At 35.6% G+C, this 25,945-nt stretch overlaps 1 protein-coding gene across 1 annotated transcript; it reads right to left on the bottom strand.

The window, feature by feature from the left end:
- Positions 1–562: 562 nt before the first annotated feature.
- On the bottom strand, positions 563–24,332 carry LOC121257245 (protein transport protein Sec24-like At4g32640). Its single transcript, XM_041158195.1, is given in 26 exon segments — positions 563–1,069; positions 2,367–2,398; positions 2,499–2,587; positions 3,640–3,819; positions 3,908–4,053; positions 5,179–5,343; positions 5,731–5,869; positions 6,012–6,089; positions 6,744–6,812; positions 6,915–7,034; positions 13,519–13,602; positions 13,737–13,808; positions 13,975–14,051; positions 15,174–15,228; positions 15,933–16,025; positions 16,163–16,240; positions 16,785–16,865; positions 17,099–17,218; positions 19,274–19,401; positions 19,652–19,763; positions 21,076–21,174; positions 21,290–21,364; positions 21,595–21,825; positions 22,813–23,117; positions 23,120–23,802; positions 24,172–24,332. Coding segments are annotated over 25 exon segments (3,363 nt in total). The 5' UTR covers positions 23,745–23,802; positions 24,172–24,332; the 3' UTR covers positions 563–959.
- Between the last annotated feature and the right edge of the window lie 1,613 nt (positions 24,333–25,945).

Raw genomic sequence — 25,945 nt, 5'->3', positions numbered from 1 at the left:
ATAATATTTTTTAATGATGTTATAAATTTTTATTGTTTTAAAATATGTTTATGATAATTAAAAAAATACATGAAAAAAAAAAGAAGAAAAAATTTACACTATTTGGTGAATTTTTTGAATCTCGAATTCGGGACCCGTAACAGTACTCATTTCTTAATTTTATTTAAAGAAACACGATATAAGATTGAAATTGATATTAAATAAAATGAATATGATATTTATCCGATTCGTTGTATAGAAGAATAGTTTGTGTGGCGGTTAATTAGAATCTAAAAAGAGAAGTATTTTAACAGATTATACAAAAGTAAATATACAAACTGATATAATTTTATATAATAAATTAAATATATTTTATAATAAAAATAATTTTACAATCTATCTAACGTACCACATCAAAACACGTTAATTTACAAATTTACTTTCTTAAAATCTCTTTGTAGCTAAAACATTTCTCATTATATTGTGCTTCACATGACGTGAGTATTAATAAAAAAATCTGTTTTGCATTGGCATTTCATACAAGTTCATAAAAAAAAAAATGAGAGAGAGAGAGAACTTCAAATGATCCCAAAATTTATGTATAAGAGGAGACATGTTTCTTTCTTTGATCATAAAAATACAAGTTATCAATGGCAGTAACAAAATTGTTCATACATTCTCTATTCCCCTTCCCGACGTTGGGAAGGGGTGTCGGGGATGGGCAGCAACCATCATAGATTCATAATACATAAAAGAACTGTAAGCTTTGTATTCACTACAACAATGTCCACTCAACAATATTTGCCTACACCACCAAACCTCATCTAGCAAAATTCAGCTCAGCTTACTTTTTAAAAATTTTCACAACACGCAGGGGTGGCTGATGACTGCATATAAATAACAAAATCTGAGTTCCTGTTTTCTTTGAATTTCAAGAGCGCCATGGCTGGAGGTGACTAGATGAAGAAGCATGGACATGATCAAGATGACATTTTCATTTGGATTTCCCGGTGGACATGTACTAGAAACTCGACATAGGAGGGGCCACTTGGATTCTTATCTTCTACCAAATGAGAAGAGAACAATGCTCCTGCGGACAAGAAACAGTAAAATGCTTTTGAGTAAACAAAAGAAATATCGTGAAATAATTTAAAGAAATTCCTTCATTGCATCTAATAGATACAGTCAAAGGGACAATAACATGTCTAGAAGATCAGACTAAGATAATATATCATCCACATTCTATGTCGTAGCATACCCCTAAAATGAGAAGTACTAAAAACAGTGTTTGATCCCATGCAACAAATCTCAACATACTCAAATCAAACGAGAAGGCGTTAGTTGATTGATAAGCGTGACAAAAACAATGGACAATAAGTTCAGATAATATATTTATCCATACTGTCTGCAAAATTCCAATGCCCCGACAGAAGAAGGATAGCTACGAACAGTGGATACCATAAATGGCAATGTGATGTGCAAATATGCATATTGACACACAACCATCGGCCCTCCTAGTTGATGAGATCTTACAGTCTCTACAGATGCCCAGACCCAACTATTTAAGCTGACAACAGGAATCCACTTCTGAAATTATTACTAGTATACACTAATCTGCAAGGGAAAAATACAACTGGTACCAAGAATGCTATCAACAAGAATGTAACCTTGTTGGTTATCGCTTTGAATAGAATTGCCTAAAGATGATGGAGAGAGTCGGCCCAAATAAAATGGGAACTAAATGAGCTCTCACTTTCAGACTGCCAGAGAATATATTTTTTCTTTTGAATGAAAAGGTCATTAAATTTTTTTTTTTTATAAGTAAAAAATTATATATATCAAAAGGAGAAACCAAGTACACTGAATGTATACAAGAAAACACCTTGCCCAAAATGACCCAAAAAGCCCCTAATGACCCAAAAAGCCCGTGGAAAGACAAAATACACCAGACCTGACCCCAAAAGGTCATTAAATTTTATCTGTGGATCAGGTAGCACTATATTGTAGTTTGTATTTCTTGTGCATAAAAGGGGTGTTCTGATGCAATGACAGCTCCTTTCTTCTACAATTTATTTGACCTTGTCTTAATTAAGGGTTATGACATAAATTTGGCTACGGGCTACTGCTATGACAAGTGATGCATGATGGTCAGATCTGAACTCATAAAAAAGGACCAGCTCCCATGATGAGGATATCCAAATACCACTTAATCTCCCTTCCCAATATTAAAAGGAAAAATCAACGGATCAGCTGAATGAGACTATTGGCCAATGTAAGCTAAATGGGAAAAATTAGACACTGTTTAACTTAGTACATCATAGTTAATTAGCTAGCAATACAAAGATTAAGGATTTCCATTTGGCTCAAGAGTTTTCAACTGCACTGACCTGATGGATCTCCTTTCTTGCACAATTTTATGCTGCAAAAAGAATCACAAAGATTATTGGAAATTGCATTTGAATAAAGATATCAATTGATGAATTAGGTAAATGCACTGAAGATGTTGCAATAATTCTTACCGGAGGTAGGAACATCTTTGTCGCCGTATCTCATTTACTAAATCATTTACCTTCCGTGAAAGTGGATTGTCAAATTGCTGCAGCACAAACTGAGCGCACAAAGTCATAAGTTACAAGATGCCAAGTTACAGTGGAAATGTAACCAGCAAACGAATTCCTGAGATGTGCCACTAATAAATACCCATTTTCACAACACAACACTATATCACCCCAAAAACAAGGGACTTTTCTTCTTGTAGGTAAACACATTCATGCACCTACAACTTCACTTTACACTAGTAACTTATTGGAGCTAGAATGCCATTTGATCAAAAGATTATAATAAAATTACCAAGGGAACCATAACTCAGTGGTTTTATAAACACCCCCTTGTCCACGTTGCCTTAGGCCCTGTTTGGATGTTGAGATGGTCTCAAGCCATCTCATCCCATCTCATCTCAATATCCAAACACCACTCAAACACAAACACTTTTAATTTCAAATTTTCAACTTTTTCATCTAATCATTACCTAATCGTTACAACTTCCCCAAACTTCTAAACAAAGCACAAAAAATAATTCAACATTTTCAAATCCCAAAACAAAAATAAGATTACAAAATTATATTCTAACAATATTTTAATTTTATAATTTTTTTTATTTAACTATTTCTCTCTTCTTTCTCAAAACCCCATAAAACATCTTAACTCAAATCATTTCACTACTATTCACAAACTATTTCACTACTATTTACAGATTTCTCATCTCATCTCATCTCAACATCCAAATGAGGCCCTAATTATAGATATATCTTGAAGCATATAACATACACTTTTAGATTTGTGTTCCCTTCATCATCAAGAGCTTGCTCGCTAGGTCCAGACTCCCAATTTATTTATCAAAAAAGAAAAAGGCCAACGAGCTTTCAATATCAAGTAGTTTGAAGTCATCCAGCCTTTAAGATTTTTTTGTGAACGATGTCTTGAATGAGCCTATTTAGCAGATTAATAAGCCAAATTATGCAAGAAGAATTGAGTTTGGGTGTTTAACACTTTGGGTTTGGGTCACTCAGACACAAGTTTCTGTGCGTAAGGTAGACATTATGTATTTTTTTATAGGTAAAGTAGAGATTATGTATTCCGGAAAGGAACACAGAAAACTACCTGAGTAGGAATTTCTTCAGCCGAGGAGATGCCAAACAGTAATTGCAAGATATTTGAATCCACTGAGTTCCCAATATATATCAAACAGTCCACACCATTCTCAAGAAGATAAATTCCATCATCAGTAACATGCTCACTTGAAAGTGGAATCACCGGAGAAACAAGACATTCATTTTCATCCTGTCGATTAAGAGATTTTTTTTTTTTTTTATAAGTACAAAAAAAAAAAAAAAAAGTACAACCCAACTTTATGCGGCATTACTCGCACCTTTTGCTTAAGGTCATGGATCGCCACCATCCTGGGATATACCAGTGGAATTGCCAAAGGAGTAGAAAGGTAGGAAACACACTCAATCCAAATAGACCGATCATCTATTCTCCCATCATTTCGCAGTCCTACGCTTTTCATTAATGCTGAAAAGAAATGAAAGAACAAGATATATAAACTAATGTCAAATAGTTAACTCATAAAGTTTGCTAATCAAGCATTATTTGTGGCTCCAGATTTTCCCAGTAGAAGCGATATGTTTGATGACAGCCATCTTTTGGTATAAGTAAGATGTGGAATTACCATTAACTATTAAGAAAACACAAATGTACTTCTCAAATGCGTGAAGACTCAAGCTGTGATAAAGTAACATGGAAGGTAAGAGAGAGTAAAAGAAAACAAAGGTGAAGCTTCACAGAAATTTACTAATTTACCTATGCAAAGGCTGGGTATGTACAAGCAATACAATTCTTGCAGTAACTTGTCATCTTACAAAGCAGACAACTACAGGCTGAAGTACAGAACTATTTAGATACTGAAAAGTTTCTCCAGGTGAAAATTGATGGGGGCACTAATTGAAGTCTTTTCTATTTTTTTTAAGCTAGTATGATGCTGAAAAAGTTATTAAAGTTCGAGTAAATTTCAGTAGTTCGAGTTATTTTGCTAGTGGTCAATGGGTCTTATTTTGGGATAACTTGTGTGATTAAGACTTGTGTGGTTTCCTTGAATCTTTACAGTGTCTAATTTGGATTCAAAAGTTAATTAAAATCAACATTAAGACCTCGGAATCAGCTTACACAAACCCATGTAATTGGTATCTTCATTAGAGATCAATACTCTTGGCTTTCAAGCTCTCATTTTGATAGGTTTAATTGCTCTCTTCCTAGGTGTAGCTGCTTAGAATGCCCAATTGTGATTGATTAGCCTCTCAAAACAATTGTGACGGACTAGAATTTTTAATTTTCTCCATTTCCTTCTTTTCTTCTCATCTCCCTAGGAAATGGATGTACTTTGCCGCAGGTTTTAAATCCACCAATCTGCTAAATATTTTCTGATTCCATGCCAAACCCTATGGACCTCTGATGTCCCACAAGGCTTTCAGCATTAAACCACACGGAGAAAGTATGGCTCACATAGGAAAAAAAATGTGATAACATAAGCACTGTGGCACATAAATGTTAGCTGTACAAAGTTTTATTAAAAGTTGGCAGTTTCAACTCCATGCATTCATGTAACTCAGCACACATATATATTAGCAGACAGGAATATACCAAGGGTGTATAGAGGCAGGAGCTTAAGTGCCTCAGGAAGGATAAGCTGCCCGGACGATGTTACTGTCGCACAAAATTTACGATAAGAAAGAAGAACGTTGATGCAAAGATTTGTCACTTGTTCCCGGACTTGCAAGAGTGGAATGGAAGGAATTTTATTTGCCGCTACAAGATAAAATTAGCATAACAATTAATAGTATTCTTTCACATACAATTAATAAATTTAAAAAAGTCATGAATCATAACACTTCAGGAAAATTTAAAACAAAAGTACCAACAATGAACCAGTCAAAGTAAGAATCTCCTGGAGTGGGAAGAGCATTTTATTTTAATTTTTTGATACATAACATCACTAAATTTTATTAAAGAGCGTAAGGGGAACAACCCAAGCACACTTTATATTCACATTTTAAAAATATGATGATGAGTTACAAATAATGATAATTCTAAATACATATAAGCTGCTGGATACCAAAAGAATTGTTACAGACTGACAAAAATACCGACCAAAACAATGAAAAATATATATTGCAGTAAAACAAGATCAAATACCTTGTTTCAAGAAACATGCAAATTGAGTGTCCAAGTCAGCTGAGCGGAAAAGATTACTTAGCATACTGGTGCAAGGGAGGGATAAAGTTGTAATCCGAATTCTTCTTTGGCCATACACAGTAGTGTAAAGAAGGGCGCACTGCATATTAAAACAAAAAACAAAGATGGTAACAAAAATGTGCTAAACGATTTAAAAAAAAAAAAAAAAAACCTTCATCAAGTAAATGATCAATATGATCACTATAAACTCCACACAAAACTACAGGGAAATTTTCCGATACCTGGAAAGAGCATTCTGAGCCATCCTGCAACTTATCATCATGTTTTAAGGTTACCATTATAGTTTTGTCACAGTCAATCTGTGGAGCAGAAAGATGTGTTAGAGGTATGAAAACATAGTAGAAAGAAAGCACAGAATTTCCAAAAAAAAACCAAAATAGGAGAAAGAAAACCACAAAATAGAACAGACTTAGGGCAAAGTAAGAAGAATGAACACGATTACCTTCAGCAAGATCAATACACCAAAAAAGGGAAGAAGAAGAAGAAGATTACCTTTCGCAAGTCCAATACACCAAAAAATGGAGTAAGAAGAATAATAAGAGGCTTGTAATGAGAAAAAGAATTCTCAAAATTCTTACTTCTCAAAAGAAAAAAAAAAAAGAGTAAAAGAATTTTCAAAACTTAGTTTTATTTTTCATTCTTTATAGCAGAAAGTTGTGTTGTCAATATGATTGTTTATTCGGCCTATGCTTGAATTCACATTATAATTCGTCTCTAGGGGTAAATCTTGCTATTATAGTTTGAAGATACAATGCCAAAATAACTTTCAGATTATTCCCACATAATGAAAACTTCAAAATTTCAGAGTTACTGCTGGTCAACATAATCTGTGTTTCCGTGACATTAAAGTTTCATAGACAATAGAAATAAATGTTATATGATAATAACACAATCAATTACTTATGAAAAAATAATAATACAATGTTAATCAAGCATCATGCAGATATACAAACCCCAGGTAGGTCAACATCTGTTGGTATGCGTTTGCAAAAGTTTCCATGGTAGTCTTGAACTTGAATACCCTATGATGACAAAAACACTATCAACTACCTAGAATAGAGCAACTATTAAGAACATGAAAACTATTGTTACATACAAGAACTTCAGTATACCAAAAAGCATACCTGACTGCACCTTACACGCATCACTGCCTCAAAACCTTGAGGCCTAGTTATGTTCCATCTAAGATCGTTGTAAAGCTTTGCAGGATCAGAAAGAGCTGAGAACGGGTAATAATAATAAACCTGGAAGATATTGGGCAGCATTTAAAGTTGTAGCTTGAAACAGAGAATTCACAAGAAAACAAAACTGAAGACCTGAATATGCATAAAAGGTCAAAATTACATCAATTGCATAATTTTGACATCTGCTTCGCTAATTCATTTTAGCTGGGGAAAGAGTCATAAATCCTTCAAAAACCATGAAATGGGTGGTTTACAAGAACACAACCATCATTGATAACTTTTGCCCTTTGTAAATTCAAGATAAAAACTCAAATCATGGTGCATTTACCTTTCAGCGTGGCATGGAACACTTACCTTTTGGCATAACGGTAGGTTCAGCAGACATTTGAATAAGCAAATGCCCTTATAATTGCAACTTTAGCTGACTATATATAAAGGCCAAAGCTATTAATGCCTACAACATAAAGGCTTTTTATGATGTAGATGATGACCAGATGATGATTGGCTGGGGAATATAGCATACCTCAGGCATCTAAATTCCCAAGAATGTGATGCATAGGAATTTATATGTTTTTTTTTTTTTTTGATAAGTAAATAAATTATATTAATCAAAGAATAGGCAAAGCCTGGTACATGTATCATAGGAATCTATATGTCCGAGAATGTAATGAGTCTTATGTTTGGCTTGATAAGGAATCTAACAAATGAGATCTAATACATTGCATAAACACAGTGAATTGTTGTTGTCTACAGAACCATAACTGTACGGAAAAGAAAAAACACATAATTCATCAACAAGAGATCACGCCGCTAGCCGCGTGTACAATAGTTAGATGAAGAGAAGAAAGGTGGTTCGGTAAGGAAAAGGATATTGATAACAAGGGCAAATACATCATTTTAAGAGAGAAGGAACTTTCACAAGACAAGGGAATTAGGCCACCATCTGTTATAAAGGGAATCCACATTCTCACAAATGTGAGATCCGGTGAGAATTTGGATATCAATGACCACCTAGATTTCATTGAGCTATTTGCAACTAAGCGAGAGAATATTTCTTGATATGCTTACTTATCAAAAAAAAAAAAAAAAATTCTTGATATGCTTGAAGAGTGAGAAGGCTCTAGGCCCTGACGGTTTTACCATGGGTTTCTTCCAAGTTTGTTGGGAAGTGATCAATTATGATCTCATGAGGGCGTTTCAAGAGTTTCGTACTAATGAAAGGTTTGAAAAAAGTCTCAATGCTCTTTTTTAGCTCTCATTCCCAAAAAAATGGGGTCCCTGGATGTTAGAGACTACAACCCTATTAGCCTTTTGAATGGGGTGTACAAGATCCTTTCTATAGTTTTGGCAAATAGATTGGGTACGGTGAAGAAGTTAATTTTGAAGCCTCAAAATGCATTCATCAAAGGTAGACTCAACATTAATTGCAAATGAAGTCTTGGACGGACGACTCAAATCTAAAGAACTTGGATTACTTTGCAAACTAGACATGGAGAAAGCTTACAATCATGTCAACTTGAACTTCTTGCTTTATCCATTTGCAAGAAGTGGTTTTGGGGTGAAATGTGGTGCTTGGGTGGCACATTGCATTTCTATAGTTCACTTTTCTATCTTAGTGAATGATTCACCAATTGGTGTTTTTTAACTCCTCCTATGGTTTGAGACAGGGGGATCAACTCTCTCCATTACTTTTCATTATCGTCATGGAAGCTCTTAGTAAGATGATTTTGGGACTTGTGGAATGTGGCTTTCTTTATGGCTTCTCGGCGGGGAATGGTGATTATGCCTCTATTGATATTTTTGCTTTGTGTAATAATACTCTCATCTTTTGTGGAGCAAATCATGGGCACATTCAACCTTTGAGAGCTCTCTTCCCTTGTTTTGGTTTGAGAGTGGTGAATCTTTCAAAGTCTAAATTAGTGCCTGTGGGGTTGTTCCTGATGCGGTGAATCTAGCTCGCCTCTTGAGATGTAAGGTATCTTCTCTACCTATGAAGTATCTTGGCCTACCTTTAGATGCTTCTTTCAAATCAGAGGGGATTTGGAATGCCATGATTGAAATATGGGATGTAGATTGGCTTCTTGGAAGAGGTTATACTTGTCTAAAGAGGGTAGGCTTACTCTAATCAAAAGTACCCTTTCTAATCTACCAACCTATTTTATGTCCTTGTTCCTGCTCCCTACAAAGCTAGCCAAAGTATTGAGACGCTACAACGGAATTTCTTGTGAAGTGGAATGGGGGACGAGTTCAAATTCCATCTGGTGAACCGGTTGATTGTTTGCACACCAATATTTGGGGGTGGATCAGGGATTCGTAATTTGATGAAATTTAATCAAGCTCTTTTGGGTAAATGGTTATAGTAGTACCAAGAAGAAAGGGGGGCCCTATGGAAGTCAGTTATAGATTCGAAGTTTAGGGAGTCTTGGGGAGGATGATGCTTAATTGAGGTACGTGGACCATATGGGGTGGGTTTGTGGAAACACATTAGAAAATGATGCAAGACGTTCCTAAGACATGTACATATTAAGGTAGGTGATGGTTCTTGAATCAAATTTTGGCATGAAAAATGGTGTGGTGAACAATGCCTCAAAGAAACATTCCCTAACATTTTTTAGCTTGTGCAGGCTAATGATGCTTCAGTAGCTGCTCTCTTGGTCTTCTCTCGTAGTTCCCTTCAATGAAATGTAGATTTCATTAGGGTAGCACAAGATTGGGAGTTGGCGGTTAGCACCGAGTTCTTTGCCTTACTATATTCCGTCAGAGTGACTAAGGGCACCATAGATAAGATCAGTTGGAGCCCTTCCAAGAAAGATAGATTCACAGTTAGATCATTCTAGCAAGTTCTAACTAGCCAGGACATGACCACTTTTCCATGGAGCAATATATGGAAGACGAAAGCTCCTCTGAAAGAACCTTTTTTTGTTTGGACAACCTCCCTAGACAAGATTCTTACTATAGACAATCTGAGGAAACGTGTAATGGTGTTGGGTTGATGTTGCAATTGTAAAAAGAATGGAAAATTAGTAGATCATCTGCTTTTACATTGTGAGGAGGTCAGGACCATGCGGTATGTTTCTTAGGGAATAGGATTATCATGGGCCATGCCTCGCAGGCTAGTGGATTTTCTAGCAAGCTGGAGAAGACTTCAAGCCAATTCACAAGTGGCAGCAATATGAAAGATGACCCCTATATGTATGTGTTAGTGCATTTGACGAGAGAGAAATGATAGAAGTTTCGATGATCGCAAGAGGACAATAAATGAGCTTAAAGTTCTCTTATTTAAAACCTTGTTCTTATGGACGGGGGTCATTGATTTTAATGGACTAAAGGGTTGTTTGGGAAACTAAATTCGTCTCATCTCAAAATTTTCTCATAATTTCCTTCTCAAAAATCACTCAAACACAAATACTTTTCAATTTCAAATTTTCAACTTTTTCATCTAATTATTACAACTTTCCCAAACTTCCAAATAAAATACAAAAAACAATACAACTTTTTTAAATTTCAAAATAAAAATAATCTTAAAAAATTATATTCTAACAATATTTTAACTTTTTTTTTTTTATCGGTAATCAAGAAGTTTTATTCATAATAATAGGCAAAACCCAAGTACACAGGGAGTATACAGGAGAAGTACCTAACTAGAGTTTACAACTGAAAGTAGAAAGTTATGGACATTTAGTCCATTACAAACAATGGCCCCCACCCATGAAAAACAATGTTTTAAATAAAAAAACTTTCAGTTCCTTCATTGTTCTCTCGTGATTTTCAAAACTTCTATCATTTCGCTCCCACCAAATACACCAACACATACATATGGGGACCATTTTAACTTTATAATATTTTTATTAAACTTTTTCTTTCTCCTTTCCCAAAACCCAATAAAACATCTTAACTCAAACTATTTAACTACTATTTACATTCACTACTATTCACAGAATTCTCATCTCATCTCATCTCATCTCGATCCCCAAACATCCCCTAAATGTCCATGATTTTCTACTTTCGGTTGTAAACCCTAAATAGGCACTTCTCATGTATACATCACGTGTACTTGGGCTATACCTCCTTTTCTTATGAATAAAAATTCTTGATTCCCAAAAAAAAACAAAGACTTGCAATGCACTGCCACATATTGATAGGGGAATTCACCATCCTCTTAAAATCGAATGAGATAGTGGCAACCACGAAAGCAAGAAGAGTACTATTGTTATAATATAAGTGTCATGGGGCCCGTGCTCAAAGAGAAATGATACTTGCAGTCATGAGTGCGCAAACGCCGGACAATCACTTTGAAAAAAGTGAATAAATACGGGCCAATATGAAAAGAAATTAATTTTTTAATAGTGAACCCCACTCTTTTTCAAAGCGACTGCACGATACTTGCGCACTCCACGACTGTATATAGCATTACTCGTGCTCAAATGATACTGAGTCCAAGTAAGCAGAAGAAAACAAGAAGATAAAATTATAATTCTTTGACCAATTATTCCGATTTGATGTATGATGCCACTAAATGATTTAGAATACAAGTCAGATTTGACTCATTTGAGTGGCAAGGGGAGAAAATAAAAGAATGGTCACAGCAACCTATTCCACATGTAGTGATGATTGCTTAGTTCAACCTAGGTTGCAGGTCTTAACAGTTTAAAAGATATGTTCCAGTGACCTACACATGCATTAGTAGCAGGAAATTTGAAAACTTGCTATTAAACCTTTCCAAGTGGCAGGCTCTCTTTTAACACAAGGGAGTAAAATGGAAAACAAAAACACTTCCAACTGCCATGTTTTTGTCAATATAGACATTGCTGCAAAGGGATCCCATGCGGTAGTGATAGAAAAATGATATAGACTATATTCACATCCCACTCTCATTCCATTGTGTTGATGTGGCTCATTATGTTGATATAAGAGTCGATGGGCAGCACCAGATCAGTACAGTAAGATAAAAGTTGGATGGGGTGCAGTATATGCAATAACTCATAATGATAATACGCACTAGAGAGAAACTTCAAGTCTTACTGTTCATAACAAATTCACACAAAAGCAGGCATGCATGCACATTGATAATAGTTGAATTGTGCATAATTTTACTATTTTAAATAAAGCATTATCACAACTATGTAGTGTAAATTCTTATATTTTTTATTAGTCATGAAATATTTACTTTTTCACAGGAGTAATAAAAAAATAAGCCGTGGATGTGAACCTAAAAGGTAGTAGATAATGAAAAGAAAAGGGAAGCAAAGCATTGGCATGGGGCTGCTATTCAAAGGAAGTTGGAAGAGAGAAGAATGCTACAAACGAAATAAAGACGTGAAGAAATAAGGAAAGTGAAGGCTGAGGTGATAAAAAAGAAAAAAGAAAAAGAAAAAGCTAGGGCCTCCAATGTATATAAATACAATAGTGTGCACTTGAGCCACATGGCTCATACTGGACAAAACGGTGAACACCAAAAGGGAGAAAAAAAATTTGCAGCTATGTTTACGTTCTGAGAGTACTGTAATTTTTATTTCTCTTTAGTTTCTTTTAAATATTGTGTTGCTGTTTATTTATGTTCAGATTTTGGAATTTATTTTCGTGAACATGTCTAGCTAAGTTTTCAACTAAGGTTGAGGATGAAATCTCATTGACGATTAGTAATATTATTTATGAGATTTATTTTTTCCCAATTATTTGTGCTCAACCATATATTGTTCTTGCTTCATATCAATTTTATAGCACGTTATGTACATGGTCCAATGCTGTTGATTTCTACAGCATGGCCCTTCATGATTTCCTTATATCTCTAGCGCCCTCCTAGTCAGGGTTGTCTCTGTATATACTGGGCTAGGCCTATTCTTGGAGTAATACAATTTGTTTACTTATAAAAAAAAAAAAAAATTAAGAAGAGAGAAAATTCTCGATATGAGTTCAATCATGTTTTTCTCATGATCTAGAATAATCTTAATCAGTTGAGTCTGATCATAATTTTGTTAAAAATAAACTCTAATATCTTTTGTGATTTGTTTTAATAAATACAAGTGATGATTGATTTTGTATCTTTGAGCGAAAAAGAACATACTTTAGATATTTTCTTTAAAAAAAAAAAATTTCAACAATGATATTTTCCATGATAACAAGATTGATTTCTAGATTATCATGTAGATGATCAAGAAGAATCGATTATCATAAATATATTACTTTGCATTAATAAGGTGGATTCCAAAACCTTAATTCATTCTCCATTAGTAATTTATTCATTGTTTAGATTGATTTGAATCTTTAGAATTTATAGTTCTTTTATTTTAATTACTTTATTAAATTAATTATTTTTTACTTTGATTCATTGATTGTTTAGTTCTTAATTTCTTGTTTTATTTTAGAACTCATTTTTCTGAACTAGATTAGAATTTATGTTTATATTTGATTGGTTTCCTACGTTTTTACAAGTCCTTGTGGGTTCGACCTCATTCTTGCTAAACTATACTTCGGTACAGTTCATGCACTGAGTACCATTAAAATTTCATAACACAGTGATCAGTGATCTGAAAGTCATTGATACCTGTCCTCCAGTGGTTCTTGGTATGACAGAGATGGAAGCAATGTCTATGTAAGTCTGGGTAGTAACAAAAATATCAACACACACCTGGAACAATCACGATAATAACAATTAGCCCATACAAATTATGCTCCCTAGTACTACCTGCTAACAAATGTCAGTTGGCATAATTTATCACCAAAATCTTCATTAGAGTCAAGTGAGAAGAAACTAAAGTCAACCTGATACTCAGCAAAATCAATTGCCATTGTCTTTAAAGTTTTGTCTACCGGTTGGAGTAATTTGTGGGCCTCCTGAAATCCAGTAAGGAAAATTATTCAATTCAAAACCACAGCACTAAGTTTTCTCTTGCATTGATCAATTCTAGAACTTACACTGACTAGTACGTATAAGTTTTACATATAATTATCTGAAGAACACAGAGATGGTGGGTGACACATACATATAAGATATTTATACCTTCTCCCCTGCAGAAATATTAGTTCGCCCTTCAGCCTCTCTAGCAGAAAGTGATCCAATGCCAGTTGACGGCAAGACTGCACACAAACATAGCACAATCATCAGCATACTCCAATGCAATAGAACGTTTTGGTAAATTATTATGGATTTCGGGCACACCAAAAGTTCCTGTAAAAAATAACAATCATAGCTAAATACATAAATGGTTTTGAATACCTAATCCATAAAGATGGAGTAACTAGTCAATCATCAAGATGTTTTAAATATTCATGAGTTCTAACAATGACGTGTCTGACTTTTAACAGCCCTATATTTAGGGAGACCAACAAAAAGGTATTGACTCCACACTAGATAGATAAGGACCATCTTTCACATTGCTGCAATTTGCGGGCTACCAGTTATTAATTTGATGCCAACTAATCAAACTGAAAAAAAAATCTTTAGTAAGTGATATCCATTTTGATACCTCCATATCAGACATCCACTATCAACCCCTGCATGAGGAATTTTTTTAGAACACACTGAAAATTACAAAATAGATCTGATCCTATAACTTGCTCAACAAGCCACATAGCTTAGTTTCTACAACTCAACCATTTGATTAGAACAAAAACCCATTTTCCTGACTCCAAGTTGCTCCAGTCTCACATCCAGACTCACCATTTGCTTACCTCAGTTTCTGATGTTTAATAAAAACTCTCAAATTTGAATTTTTGGCTCTCTTCCCTTCTGCAACTCCAATTCAGACATGCTTAACAAAATCAATTCTATAACTATCTGCTTAGAAAAAATTCCTAAAATTATCCATCTTTCCGTTTTTTCCATTTAGGTACAAACCCACATGCTAAATCCCTAGCGATATGTTAATTTCCTAATATCTTCATCATAAAATTTCCCCATTTTGACTTAGCTGTAGAGAAACAACCTACATTGTTAGAAATATTTGTACACTTATCTCCAAGATTTGCTTTTATGCACCATGCAACTGCAACATCAGAATGACAAAGTATAGCAGGCACATTAATCAAAATAGACATGGCGTTTGTTTTGTTCTTTAGTTTGAGGTTTTCAACAAACTTAATCAAGAAGAAAACTGTAGGAAGGGCTCCACATAATTCACTGTATACACCAACCATAAACACGAATGTAACAAATGTTACCAATAAGAGTATTTATTGTACAGAAAACTGTGAGCTTACCCGATTGAAAAACCAACAGTTTTCCTCCGCTACTCTTTATTGCCAAGAAAGCAGCCTGATGGGAACAAAAACTTAAAATATGTGCAATAATCAAATACATTTCTCCCAATGAACGAGGAAAATTGTATTAATAAAAACTAGAATGTACAATGATCAAACATCAGTTCATGAAAATACACGTCATTAAATTATACAATATCAAGTTCTCACAATCTGCTGACATATGATTATATAATTAATATATTTATTTCATAAACACCCAAACAAAATTCCAAATTGCAATAGATATGTGTGCTGCATCTTCTCATTATGTATCCATATGGTGACCAATCACTAACAAGAAATGCATATATAATTGTGACTCAAAGCCAAAACTGGGTTTCACACTCACAAAACAATTCATAAACACATTCATAAACTACTACACTGCTAACATAGTTTCATTGTACCAATTGAAAGTGCATTTTTTTTTTTTTATTGGCACTGGGTATCCGAGAACAGTGTCCCAACTAATCCCAAGGTGCACAAGCCCGCAGCAAGGAGTTTCCCACAGGTGCACCTCCGGTAATTCAAGGGAAAATCCCCTAGTCCGATGGCTTCTAGAGATTGTTTGCACCCAAAGAGATTTGAACCTTAGACCTGAGGGGAGTATGCCCCCAAGCCCAAGGCCTTACCACTTGAGCCAACCCCTAGGGGTTAGCAACTGAAAGTGCATAGACAGCATGTGTAGACATAATTTCCTCGTATAGAAAGGCACACCTGGACTGCAGCACCAAAGGCTGATTCAGCAGTTCTGTTGTTCTGAAACATGTTTGGAATGCTTTCCAGCAATAGCTCTAAATGTTGACGGCACTAGAACACACAACAACTAATTAATGCATTTGGAAATTCATTAAATTGATAAACATTAAATGAAAGTGCTAGAGATCTACTTATTAGCAGAACCATGAAGCAACGCAAAAAGAAGACATTTTATAGCTTAAACTAACCTCGGAGAGCTGAACAACAACATCAGTCTGCAGAGGAGTATAAACATCTTGGACATCAGGAACAATGAGCATTAGTGGCTGCAAACATATGTGAAACTGAAATCAGTGGAACATTTTCAAATTATTGACAGTAATAGTATGTTTCAAATGAACAAGCATTCATTCCTCTCCCTCCAAATATACCATATGAAAGAATGTCAAATGGCATTCAGAATAATACTACTCACATCCCCACCAAATGATTCTTCCAACACCATAATAAACCCACTACCAACTCTAGAATAAACCATGAAATTCCAACCAAAGAGAACTATCAACCAGAACTCCCTAGCAACAGGATACAACTAGAGGCTCGATGTCATAGAGCAAGACAAAAAATCATACAGATAATGATGCTTATAACTGTTCATTGCAGATCTAACCAAAACTAGAGGCAGGATATGTACGAATTTTGCCTTTTCCTCTTTCACTAGTTATCCCACATTCATCCCAAAGAAATTAATTCATGCACATTTCTATAGCCAAAAATAATTGATATCTTATACTAGAACCAAATTTTTATTCTGATTACAGTTCTTAAGCTTTTGAAGAATGAAAAAACTTGTTAACAATTAGTAGTGACCTGTTGCAGTGCACGTTTCAAATTGTAAAAATGGATGGTGGAGTCAAATGTAGCAATTCCAACCATCGTCCGAGGACCTTCCTGCAAGAAAAAATCATCAATATATAATTCACTAACTGTAATGAATGCATATATTGACTCGGCCTCAAGAAATAACAAACCAAAAAATTGATGTGTGTCCTTGTACAACTAAAGATCTCAACAGACAGGGGCAGGGCTTAGATAATGAGTAAATTAATGCAGGGAAAAAACAATAAAGAATATGTTTTTATAAACAGTCATGATCAAATACTACACAGACTAGGCAAACTTACTGGAAGATCAGAGATAACTTGACTGATTGCACTGCATGCTGCTGCAGTTGCCCCAGTTTGTATCGCATTCATGGATACATCGATGAGGAAAAAATAAACAGCCGGCATGGGATCACGCACCTGAATTAAGTCAATAGAAGCAAAAAATCACTTGGTCCAGCAACCCAGAGAGGGAAAAAAAAAGTCTTCTAAAACTAAGAACAGAGGAATCATTTTCTTTCTTCTTCTTTTTGTTATAAGTAAGAACAAAGGAACCACTTAACAATTATATTATACTAAATTACTCCCAGGCCAGTCAATCATGCCCAGGTGTTGCTCTTGTATGTCCAGTGTACCTGGGCTATGCCTAGTTCTCATGAATAAAATCCTTATTGACCAATAAAAAAATTGCTTTCAGGCCCCAACCAATTATGAAACAAAATAAAATTAGAGAAACTTTAGCCTCTGCATTCAACTGTTCATAAAAGTCCAACAAGTGATACAAGGTTGACTTCTAGGTAAGTGTCTTACATATACATGATATTGATAAGTGCCATGACAGTGAGCACCCAATAAGCTAGTTAGTGAAAGGAAAATCCTAGATGTCATTAAATCAGAATATTTCAGACTTGGCAAATATTCTGGGGTCCAGAATTTCTTCACTCCCTTTGAGGTACCTCAGGCTTCCCTTGGGGGCTTCTTATAAATCTGTTAATATTTGGGATGGGGTGATTGAGAAAATTGAAAGGAGGTTAGCTGGTTGGAAGATGATCAACTTGTATAAAGGGGGAAGATTAACTCTAATAAAAAGTACTTTTGTCTAATCTTCCCACTGATTTCTTATCTCTTTTTCCTTTGCCGGCAAGGGTAGAAAGAAGAATTGAGAGTTTAATTCGGAATTTATTATGGGGTGGTAAAGGAGAAGAAAAAATGTTTCATTTGGTTAGTTGGAAGAAGGTATGTCAACAGATTGATTGTGGTGGGTTGGGGATAAAAAATTTGAGATTGTTTAATAAAGCATTACTTGGGAAATGTCTTTGGAGATACCACTTGGAAAAAAATACCTTATGGAGAAATGTTATTGATTTAAAATATGGTAGTTTGTGGGAAGTTTGGTGCTCAAAAGATACAAGAGGTGCATACGGGGTGAGTTTGTGGAAGTTCATTAGGAAAGGATGGGGGGAATTTTCTAATCATATTAGATTAAAGGTGGGAGATGGGAAGAGGATACTTTTCTGGCATGACTTGTGGTGTGGAGAGTCTATGCTTAAATTGGATTTTCCCTCCCTTTTCAAAATTGCAAGGGATCAAAATGCAGCTGTGGGATTTTCTTTCTTTTGTATTGACAATAATATTCAGTGGAATGTTAACTTTTTTAGGTATGTTAATGACTGGGAAGTGGATGATGTGAAGGCTTTTCTGGAAAGACTTTACAGTTCAAAGTTGATGCTAGGTAGGGAGGACAACATGCTGTGGATTCCTGCAGGAAATTCTAAGTTCTCAGTTTCCTCTTTTTACAGCATATTAAGCAGTCACAGGAGCTGTGAATTCCCCTGGAAAAACATATGGAAAGTGAAAGTTCCTTCCAAGGTCGCTTTTTTCTGTTGGGTGGTATCCCTAGGCAAAGTGTTGACAACTGAAAATCATAGAAGGAGAGGTATGTACATTGCTGGTTGGTGTGTCATGTGCAAGAAGGATGGGGAATCTGTTAATCATCTATTTCTTCATTGTGAAGTGGCCAGGTTCTTGTGGAATGAGGTATTGAATCGGTTTGGTCTTCTTTGGGTAATGCCTAAGGAAGTGGTGGATTTATTGGTAGGGTGGAAGAGAGTGAAGGGTAGCAAGAATGTTGTTGATTTTTGGAAGATGATTCCTTCTTGCCTCATGTGGTGTCTATGGCTTGAAAGGAATGGGAGATGCTTCGAAGACAAAGAACATTCTTTAGGAGACCTTAAGGATTTTTTCTTTAGTACTCTGAGTTTGTGGGCTAAAACTTTTGTAATGGTTGATAATTTCCAGAATTTGTTTTAGATTTTCCTTTTGGCATTAGAAAGTAGTAGGTATTTCCTTTGTATACGTCCTGTGTACTTGGGCTTATGCCTACTCTTGGGAATAAAATCTCTTATTACTTAAAAAAAAAAGAAAAATACATATATAAATTTCAATTCACATAGCAGATCTTATGAATTAACCAACCATGTATTCCTTGGTCGCAACAAATTCAACTGTTCCTCTACATAGCTCAGGCCTTTCATCAGCATCCCTACGCCTACCATCTGGACCCAGGTTGCAGTGGTAGTCACGGGGAGTTTCATCAGTATATCCTGCAAAAGAAATGGCATGTTGTAAAGCCACCACCATGAGTAAATATACATCATTAGTAGCTCACAGGTGTATGTCATTCTAAAATCTCGACAAGATTGAAACCTATGTGTAATACACATTACAAACGGTGTATCTATAAATAAATTGGGAAGCGAGGAAAAGGACGAGATGTTCAATCTCCACAACATACAAACAAGCTACTAAACACTAGATAAACAACAGAAATATACAGCAATTGTTTTTACTAACCACAAATATTACAGATGAACCGCCTTCCCTGATCGATGAACTTCATGAAAGGATTGATGTAGGCTTTGCAGCGAGAACATCGAACAGGACCAATATCCGCAAAATCTACAACCTATAACAACAAAAAATATAACATATTACGATGAAAAATGGATGCAGTTTTTGATTGTTTGATTGATTAAAAAGCAGAAAAAACAATTAGTTCAATCTCATCCAAAAGAGAGGTTAGAGAACATAACAAGACCATGAACAAGGCACAAGCACATAGAGGAAACCATCAGAAAAGAAACACTAGAGTAGTTTCATTTTTTTAATAGGTGTCAAAACTCACTAATCTACAATTCCAAAGCAAGGCACATCAAGAAACGGCTAGCAAGGTCATCAGTTATCCATATAATTCAGGTATCCAGAAGGGCCTAATGAGTCCTCAACGAAACCAAGAAATCGAAAGAACTCAAAGTTCTGAAGTAAAAAGTTATAGAAGCTAACTTAATTTGATGACCATTCAAAATATTTTTTTCCCATTTTGAATGATTCATGTACCAAAAGCAGAAAAGCAAGTCCACCCATTCATAAGAAGAAAAAAGAAGGCAATGAAACCCTTTTCTTCCTGGACTGCACCATTTAGATACAGCATATCTATTTTATCTGGGATTAAATGGGCTAATACATGGCAATGATGACACAAAGAGGAAGTTCCATTGCTATGTAAGCCAAAAAACCACGTTTACATACGAAAAATTGAGAAAATTTTTTGAGGTGTGTTTTGTCTGTCTATGAAAGTTGTGAGACTAATTGAAAAGATGTTTGGGAAGAAAAAATATTTTAGATGTGTTTTTCTTTAATGTTTATGAAAGTAGCCTGTCCACTTAAAATAGAAACGTTTTTTTCCTTTGTGAAAACAGTTTTGTTTCCTTTTAGATTTTTATGAAGGTGGTGGGGTCCACTAACAATTAGATGATTCTTTTTTCAGACATGAAAATTGTTTTGGGGTCTATAACATGTTTGGATTGGCCTACGTAGATAGGGCATAATGACTTCTGTAATTGGCAGTTGTTGCCCATTCTTGTTTTAATAATACTTGTTTACTTATCAAAAAAAAAACATGTTTGGATAGAAAGTTGGAGAGAAAAAAGAAAATTCTTCCACAAACATGCTCAAAACTTTCCCAATAATATACTGAATCAGTAAATGAGATTTCAACATGCTAACACAGCCAGGAGCCAAACAGCTAGATAAGGTTATGCCTTTACATAAATCAAGGCCATGTAATTACTACAACTAAAGTCTTGAGATCTAAATTCAATATTATTGACTGTTTGGCACAAATAAGAAAAGAAACAAACATTGTGAAAAAATATATATTTATCATGAATGCAAAGAGTAGTTTGCAATGAGTTTTAGAAGAAAGAAATCAAGTATACTTGTATAGGCTCCTCAGATGGATGAGGAAGGGCCAAAGGTTGGATCAACAAGGCTAACTGCATCCCTGATGTTGTCAAAAGGTCAGCAGTACATGGAATCTGTCAAATCATCAAAAGAAATCACTAAATGTCAACAACCTGTGAGATATTAACATCCAAGAATTTTAAAATTTATTACAAAAAGAATGTTGCATGTTAAATTCTTGATCATGACCTGACTAATGGTGGACCTCATGTAGCGAGGACTGCAATTTCCTGTGTCTCTGACAATGTAATCGCTTGTAGCAGGCTTGACAAAATAACATGGACGAATTTAACAGGCAAAAAAAGTAATTAGTCCCTTAGCTGTCAATTAAATCACTTTACAACATCCACATAACAATGACAATAAAAGTGAAATTGCAGGGGAAAAAGGTTAGAGTAAATTGTAACAAGACAATATAAATAAATGTAGAAAATTATAATTAAAATCAAATTAGTGTTCACCAACGTAAAAAATATAGATGAAATAGGACATACCGGAGGAGGATTGGCCTGATTGCCCTGACGAGTTTCATACAAGATAGAAGAGGAACTTGGAATGGGCCGTGGAATTTGATTGGGATCAATCTTCGATGTCCCTGACACCGGGGCTCCAGTTTGACTCAGTGCAGGTATAGCAGTCATAGATTGATTTGGTAGAGGTGGTGGTGGCATTCCAAACATCCTAGGTGGTTGTACTGAACCAGATAGTGGTTGAGATGGACCCACCTATCGCAAATCAAAAAATCAGAATGCAGATCATACAAAGAGAAAATGCATATGAGAGCTCACCCTTTTTTTTTTTGCAAACACCTCTACTAATTAAAGTATGAGTGGCATTTTTATGCACTTTAAGTATTCTGAATCTTTGAAAGGCTGTCTGGGATATAGATAAGCTACAATTTTAAATGTGTCCTTGGTCTACTCCAGAAATTCCCTTCTCTTACATCACTTGTCACTCATCTCAAAATCTTTCATCAGATGAAGGAAAGAAGGAAACAACGCCCAAAAAAACTAGACCAATCAAGGTGGCCGCAAAAGTTCCCAAACATCCACTCAAGAACTAGATTTGAAAGTTGCATCATCAGCATTGTCGCAATTTGACAACATACATTAATGTTTCTTCTACTTTGTTTATTTATAAGTAAACAAATTTTATTGATCAAAGAATTAGGCATAGCCCGATACAAATACATGAACAACTATATGCCCTAATTAAGAAGGCGCTGTTTCTTCTAATTTTTTTATACTAAATTTTTTTGCATCTTATCGAAAGAGAAAAAAATGATTAATGCAACTTTTTAAAAAGATTACATATAAAATAGGTGGAAGAAGTCAGAGAACTTAAAACTTTAAGGCCTCGTTTGCATTCAAAACTCACCTCAACTCATTTCAACTTATCATTACAACTTTCCTAAATTCCCACACAAAATATAATAAACAATTCAACTTTTTCAAATCCTAAAACAACTTTCCCAAATTCCCACATAAAATATAATAAATAATTCAGCTTTTATTCTACTATTCACAAACCATCTCAACCGATCTCAACTCATCTCTGAATCCAAACCACTCCTAAGACAAATAAATACTAAAGTGTATTGCTTATATCAGTCAGCTTAACAACAATGTGATTTTCAACCAATATGGCATCTCTAGTAATTAAGCTTTAAAAACTGGAAAAAAAATGTACAGAGAAAAATACTCATTCCTTACTTGTCCGGGCTGCACTGGCCATGTTGGTGGCCCATAAGAACCTGGAGGCGGTGTTACACCTTGCGGAGGTGCTAAAAATGGTGATGCTGGTTGTGCAGGAGGACCTGGTGGAGCAAAAAATGGCGATGCAGGTTGTACAGGAGGACCCGGTGGAGCAACAACCGCTGGACTTGCCGGAAAAGAACGCATGCTTTGAGCCTGAGGAGTTGCCCCAGCCGACCCCAATGTCAGCGGAGGACCAATGGGTGGTTGTGGTGCACTGCCAGCTGAAGGAAAGCGGGGCCCACCACGTGAAGCCCCAACATGAATGATGGTGGCCCATTAGTCACATAACCACTCGGTGCACTTGAATGAGGGAAAGCCGGACCAGTGGTCAAAGGAGGAGAGGCAGTGCTTGGGCGAGTACCTGGTGGTGGTGCTGCTGAACCAACTGGACGGCTTGGAAAACCTGAAGATGGGAAAGCACTGGGATGCGGTGCCACATAAGTGGGTGGTACATTATTGCCACCCGACGATGGCAAAGACCCAGGAGGGGTTCTGGACCCAATAAATGATGGCTGGCCAGTGGGTGGCCCCGTGGGTCTTACCGGCGGGAGCACATTAGGAGGCAATGTTGACTGTGGGGGTCCTGTTGGAGTAACTGCAGGTCTTGAAAGTGCAGCGGGTGGAGGACCAGGCCGAGAGAATTGTGGGGACCCAACAGGAACCCCAGGCAGAGAGGCTGGTGAAGGGAAATGAGGTGGTTGACCAAAAGGGGAAGCCCTGGGGGCAGAACTCGGCATCGAAGGTGGCCGATTGAGATTCAGATTATTCAAATTATCTGCTAGTGAATTGGGATTCAAGTTAGGGTTGTAATTAGGGGGTGGAGGTTGTGATGGGTTATCGTTACCACTCCTGGGCCTAGGTGCCCCAGGAGGCAGGAAAGCTGCCATTGATCTCAATCAAATCAAAACCCAAAACCCCAGATCCCCACTCTTTCCGAACAAGTCCCTGTATATTACGGAAAAAATTCAACAACCCACGATCCAAATCTATATGAATTATCAAAGAAGACACACATTGCGGGAAATTCAGGAAAGAAAATTTTATATGCACTAACTTTCAGAAATTAGATTCTGATATAAATTCGCGGATTCCAAATTGCTTCTTCTTCTTTCTATCGACTTAAAGGGAGAAAAAAAAATGATCGCCAGATTTTGGATGAAAAATTCAGTTATATTTGAATTCAACAGTATAGTCTAAAGAAATGCCAGAGGAAGATCGAAGATCTGGGAATTCCTTGTTAAGCGAAGTGAATTGCGGGGTTTGGTAGAAGAAAGTACTAAAGTAGGAAAAGAAGAAAACGAAGAGTTGGAGCACCTGAGACAGAGAGAGTGTGGGGGTTGTTGACGTCGTTGCTGCTGGTTCCGGTTCCGGTTCCGGTTCTGGTTCTCAGTGCGAGAGGCGAGCGCAGGGATAGGGACTTAAAAAGGTATTGGACTTATAAAATGGGTATATTTTGTATATGAAAAAGTTATAAACTATTCATTCCGAATGTTTGTAATTTTAATGCTACTTCCTGGGATTTATGGTTCAAATGGGTGAATTTTTACCTTTGATATTCGCATAATTAATTATATGTTGTATTTATTTAATTCTTTTTACGTTCACTTTAAATAATTAATGTAACACATTTTAAATCGTGCATATATAATTAAAGAAAATCTCGAAAGAAGGAAAAAGAAAGAATGGGCAGGCCTGTGAATTGGGCTGTAGATACTCAAGCCTGGCTAACAACCGTTTAGTTTTAAAGAAGAGTTGAGAAGGTTGGTGTAAAAATTTAAAAAAATTATAATGATGAGATGATATGAATTGAAGTGAATTTTAAATCTAAACGAGGCCTAAATCTTACAATTGCTGCCCTCTTTATCTCACGGGATTTGGGCCTGGCCCATTAAAATAAAATTCTAACGTTACCGAAACCCATTGATTTGCTTTCATCTACGACCGATTAGGCCCATTGCCTTTCTTCTGTCCACTTTATCTAGTGTGAAACTTGCAGGCATTGAAATCTGCGGTTTAAGCCATTTTCCTGGCTCGCATGAACTAACATCTTGTTTTTATGTATCTCCTGTATTTATAATTTTTTTAAAAAAAATATGCAGGACTTGCATATCTTGATATTATATCTAGCATTAGAAGTTCCCTAATCATCAAATTAAATTAACATATAATAATGTTATGTATTTCTTTATAGAAATGTTTGGGATCTCGAAAATGGATTCCGAACATTTTTCTAGAAATCTTTTTTTTTTTTTTTTTAACTTAGTGATTAAGAAAGTATTTTTTAATAATGTTGTAAATTTTTTATTTTTAAAAAAGTATTTATGATGATTAAAAAAATAAATGAAAAAAATAAAAAGAAAAATATAAAAAAAATGAAATGTGTTGTTCGGGACAAATTTTCGTAGCACCGCTCATTTCTTTATTCGAATTGGGACTATTCAAAAAAAAAAAAAGATAAAAAATATTTGCTGGTTCTGTCACGCGGAAAGACACACACCTAAACCCAATCATAATATACCTACTAACATAAAAGATGCATGTTTTTATAACGTGAAGTCAAAGAAAGCAGAAAGAGTGAGAAGTAAGAAACAACATTAATATAAGCAAACTTATTAAATATATCAATCATAACCCACCATGGATGGATGGATCAAGATGGATGGCAAGCATGCAGCCACTGGTCATGATCAGACTCGGAAAACCGTGAAACTTATAAGTTTCAGCTCCATGAATGATTCAAAAGTATAAGCAAATGATTCATAATTAAATATTTCAAGAATTTGTTATTAAATTATTTGATATGTAATTGCAGTAAACCTTTTGTCAAATGCCAGTGCTCTCAGAACCTAAAAAACTTGAGAATCAATCTTACAAAGCAGTGCTTTGAAAAGATTGTCAGGATCGAGTAGTAGTATATGGTACTGTACAGCTTTTCACAAGGTCACGGTCACGCGCCACCGCCATGTGCCGCAACGGTCAAACAGACGCGGTCCCACGCCGTCTCCTGAAACCCGGAGGGTATTTGGTTTTGGTCAATGTGGCTGGCCTACCACCCTTGTCCTGGCATTGTTTTATCTTTCGTCTCCCA

The sequence above is a fragment of the Juglans microcarpa x Juglans regia genome, chromosome 1D (assembly GCF_004785595.1).
Source record: "Juglans microcarpa x Juglans regia isolate MS1-56 chromosome 1D, Jm3101_v1.0, whole genome shotgun sequence".
Taxonomy (NCBI): Eukaryota; Viridiplantae; Streptophyta; class Magnoliopsida; order Fagales; family Juglandaceae; genus Juglans; species Juglans microcarpa x Juglans regia.
The sequence above is the reverse complement of the archived record's forward strand: the minus strand, read 5'-3'. Positions and strand labels throughout refer to the sequence as shown.